At 31.2% G+C, this 4,611-nt stretch overlaps 1 protein-coding gene across 1 annotated transcript in view; it reads left to right on the forward strand.

The window, feature by feature from the left end:
* The window catches only part of LOC107614763 (probable LRR receptor-like serine/threonine-protein kinase At1g05700), a 7,826-nt gene continuing 5,888 nt past the window's right edge, over positions 2,674-4,611 (forward strand). Inside the window, exons 1-2 of the mRNA XM_021111703.1 lie at positions 2,674-2,758; positions 3,492-4,035. Of these exons, the coding sequence (XP_020967362.1) occupies positions 2,674-2,758; positions 3,492-4,035 (629 nt within the window). The remainder of the gene's footprint in view (positions 2,759-3,491; positions 4,036-4,611) is intronic.

Consider the following 4,611-nt stretch of genomic DNA (forward strand, 5'->3'; position numbering starts at 1 on the left):
CTATATTATATCAAATTTTGTAATTAAATCTCTACCTTTTAAAAAAATTAAAATTAACAAAATATTCTATTAATAAAACGAATATACTACACATAAAATAAAAAACCTAAAAAATAATACCTTTTATTTTTTAAATTACAAAAATACCCTCAATATTTATTCACACTCACAGACGAGATGAGAAGAGAAGGAAAAAGACACTAACAGAGAACATGAGAAGAGAAAGAAGAAAAGAGGAAGAAGAAAGAGAAGGAAGACACCCACACACCTAGGGGTGGCAAACGGGGCTAAACCTGCCGGGTCGACTCGCATAACCAGCCAAAAAAGATGGACCGGGCTGGAAAAATTGAAACCGTCATATATCAAAAGCCCGCCTAACTCGCACCGCTTAAACCGTGGACTTTGGCGGGGTGGGGCGGGCTTCCCCACTAGACTTAGAATCTTTTTGAAGAAGTCGAAAATCATCCAATACAAGTCGGGTATATTAGCAAAACCAAAAAGAAAGCTACTCTTTTAAAAAATTCTCCTACAACGCAACCAAATGGTGCCTCTCTTATACAACGTCGTCATCAAAGCAGCACCATTAAGGACAATACAGTACACAAAAGAATAACAACCACAACAATAAAGAGAAGCCTTTCAAGGTCTTCCATCAGTAAATCTTAAACGTTTCAAACCTCAAACTCACAAGAAAATCAAAAAGCAAGTCTTTTTCAACAAAACGTAAAAAGGGCGATGACAGTAGTAGATTAAAAGCTCAACAAAAACAACCAGCAGTCCCAAATAGACAGAAATGAGGATACAAGAAAAAAGAGGAAGCGAAACCAACCTCGATGAAGACTGTAGAAAAAGGGAGGGCACGTCTAAACAAGCAAACACATGGACGATCCTCTTCATGACGGTGAAAGCAAAAATTCTTCAAAGACCAAGATAAAGAAATCTTGGAAGAAACAGAAGTGATCGAAATGGCACAGAGAAGTTCTTTGCGAGAAGGAAAAACAAAACAGTTTTTCAGAAACAAAGAAAAAAGGGGGAAGAAGAGCTGAAAGGTCTTTTATAAGAGATAGAAAACAAACGGAACCTTTATTTCTCTGCGAACGTGTGCGGATTTCAAGAAAAAACTGCCGCGCAACATTTGCCCACCATTAAAAGCACCATCAACGTTCAAAATTTCAAGCACGTTGGGTAAACCGAAGTGCTAGTACCTAACGTCCACAACAGAAGCCGTAAAATATTTGACCCTGACCCGTAAAGGATCCAGGCCCAACAAGACAAAAGGCCCACTAATAACGTGGCCCTTTACGATAAAGTCTGACCTCTTAAAGAGGTCGGACATCAACAAAGAGGACCAACTCTACTTGATCTAACAAGTAATTGGCTCTGTATATTTTTTCGCTACGTCTAGAAGGGAGATCTTAACAGATTCTCGAGATAAAAAGAATAGTTATCTATCAGAAAAGAGAACTACTCCAACAAAAGTGATTAGCAGCTCTACTATAAATACACTGGAACTCTCAGGTATAACTTACGTTCTACCCTACTAAAAACTTGCCTAAAACCCTTGCTAACTTAAACATCGGAATTTTTTGCAGGTATCATCCCCCACCTCCTCACAAGGAACTCGGACAGATGGCACTTCGGCGCTAAATAAGTCAGATACTACCCCACTACCCCACTACCCCACAAGGAGTCTAAACCTCATGCTTAAGTCTAAATCAACGTTTCAGGTAACTCTCGAAACATAAATTAAAAGAAAATAACATAAATAGTTTTCATCATAATAAAATACTAACATAAATGAGGACATTATAGTAAATCTATCTTTGCGAAAATTTAACATATCCTATAGAACAGGTATTTATACCCCCGTTCTCATTCTCGTTTATTTTTGGAGTAGGCCAGGTCTCTGTTCTTGTAAAAATTTTGTGGGCTCCCATTTACTTTTTTGTCGCGAGTATTTTTCGAAAATATTCGGTTTTTGCAGGTTTATTTTTGTCATCTCTGCCCATGCTCTTACAATGATGCATTCTTTAATGGAAGGTTATCAGGTGTATCGAGAATATCGGTGTTCCAGTTATTTTAATCGTTGATCTGAATTATAAAAAATATATATAATATATATTAATTAAAATCAACGGTTAAAACAACTGAAACACCGATATTCCTAAATATACCTGATACCTTTTCTATACTTTATAAATTTTTGTTACTGTGCACTCCATGGAGTGATATCATCCTTTAAAATGTTTTTAATAACGTAAGACAAACTTACAATAACTCCTTACATGTTGGTTTCTCATTGGTTAATTAAAAAATCTGTAAAATCTATATCAATAATATAATTAATACATCCATACCATAATTCACTCTTGTGATAATATTATAAAATAGTACTTTGAATCAGTCGTGGTGTAAAATATGATGAACATCTTAGAAAGGAATAAACTATTAGGAAGGATAGAATTTTTTTCCCCTCTGGGTCAACACTCTAATATCTCATAATTTGTATATTATAGAGAGCTAGTACAATTGTACAACTAATAACACAACTATAATAAAATAATAAAATGGTCAAATAAATTGTTTCGTACAAAATGCAACTTGAGCAATACAAGGCCATTTACATAGCTAGTATTATCATCCAAAACAAAATATAGCTAGTATACGGCAAAGATGATGGCAAATTCTCTGCATTCTCTTTTTCTACTGCTTGGAATTCTGTCTTTCTTAGCACCGGTCCTAGGCCAGGATCAATCAGGTTCGGTTATTATTTAAATGAAAAAGTATATGATACATAAATTTTTAGTGATCAATATTTTTACTTTATTTTTGTTTAATTTTTGAATTGATACTTACCAACTCTTGTTCTTTTAGCTAAAAGTGTTAATTCTTTAGTATTTTAGCATAAGAAATTAATTTTTAAGTAATTAGTATTAGTACATTTTTTATTGTAAAATTATTTTTTAATCTTTATTTTTTAAAGAATTTAGAATTTAAAATTAATTTTAATTCAAATTTAAAAATTATAATTTAAAATTTAAAAAATTAACTAATGTTAACTGAAAAAAAATAATTCTTAGTTAAACTCTATTCAAATTTGAACAGCTCTTTTGGTTTAGGGAAAAAAATTGAAGATAAAGATAAAGTATGTGTAAGTTACAATATGTTTTTCAAAAAATTCTATATGTACACTAAAATTAATTATTAAAATTAACTATCAATGTATTTGTGTATAAATACATGTATGATTTAATTAATTAATTTATTTTTAATAAAAATACAAAAATGCTATTTGTACACTAAAATTAGTCACTAAAATCAGTCACCAATATATTTGTGTATAAATACATGTGTGATTAAATTTATTTTCAATGTATTTATATTTCAGCATGTATTTTATACTAATAACTAATTTTAGTGGCTGATTTTAGTGTACACATAACATGATTGTATTTTTTTAATACTAAGATTGTATGGTTTATGTACATCAGAATTCACTAGCATAGATTGTGGACTACCTGAAAATTCCAACTACACTGAGAAGAGCACAGGAATCAATTATATTTCAGATGCTAATTTCGTTGATTCTGGTGTGAGTAAGACTGTATCGCCCCAAGATAAAGCTACTCATCAACAATATTTTACTTATCTTCGGAGTTTTCCTAACGGAACAAGAAACTGTTACAGAATAAATGTAACAAGTGCTACTAGATATTTAATCAGAACTAGTTTCTTGTATGGAAACTATGATGGTCTTAATAAGCTCCCACAATTTGATATTTATCTCGGAGTTCATTTTTGGGACACAGTGAAATTCACAAATTCATCACTAAGTAAAAATTATGAGATCATACACACTCCATCACTGGATTATATCCATATCTGTATGGTTAACAAAGGCACAGGGACACCGTTCATTTCAGTTATAGAGATGAGAATTTTGAACAATGCTACTTATACCACTAAAAAGCCGTCTACATCATTGGCACTATTCCAAAGGTTGGATTTTGGTTCTATCACCAATTTAACATACAGGCGAGTCCCTTTCTTTTAATTTTTAAATATATCTTATTCTTATTTCGATCATTAAACGGAGAATTTGCCTTAGCTTTATCCACTTTTTCAATTTCAGAGGTTTCCAATGCAAGGAACCTAGCTTCATGCTGATCACGTTGCGTCTCTAGTTTAGTGTATAATATCAATGGTTATGATTTTTGTTAAGGTGAAAATTTACGTGCAATGGTTATCAAAATTATTAAATAATTTGATATATTTAATTAAATTATTAACGAGTCTCTATTATTAATTTTACGTAAAAAGATCGGTATTGGAGTCTTTACTTTTTCTTAACAAGATAACAATAAAATTTGTCTTTCAATTCATGGATTAGTTTGTTTTTTTTTTATTATTTTATAGAGAGGAACAAAAAGAAGGAGATCGCTGGTGATGAAAGTAACCATGGTTTAGCATGGTCGTTAAAGATGAAATTGAAAACAATTATTTGAATATCTATTAGTTATATAGTTAAAAGCAAAATTAAAATTAAAATTTATTTCAAACACTTAAAATAAAATAAAATTGTTGTTATTATTATTAAAAAATATTATGTGC

This window comes from Arachis ipaensis, chromosome B09 (assembly GCF_000816755.2).
Source record: "Arachis ipaensis cultivar K30076 chromosome B09, Araip1.1, whole genome shotgun sequence".
Classification (NCBI taxonomy): domain Eukaryota; kingdom Viridiplantae; phylum Streptophyta; class Magnoliopsida; order Fabales; family Fabaceae; genus Arachis; species Arachis ipaensis.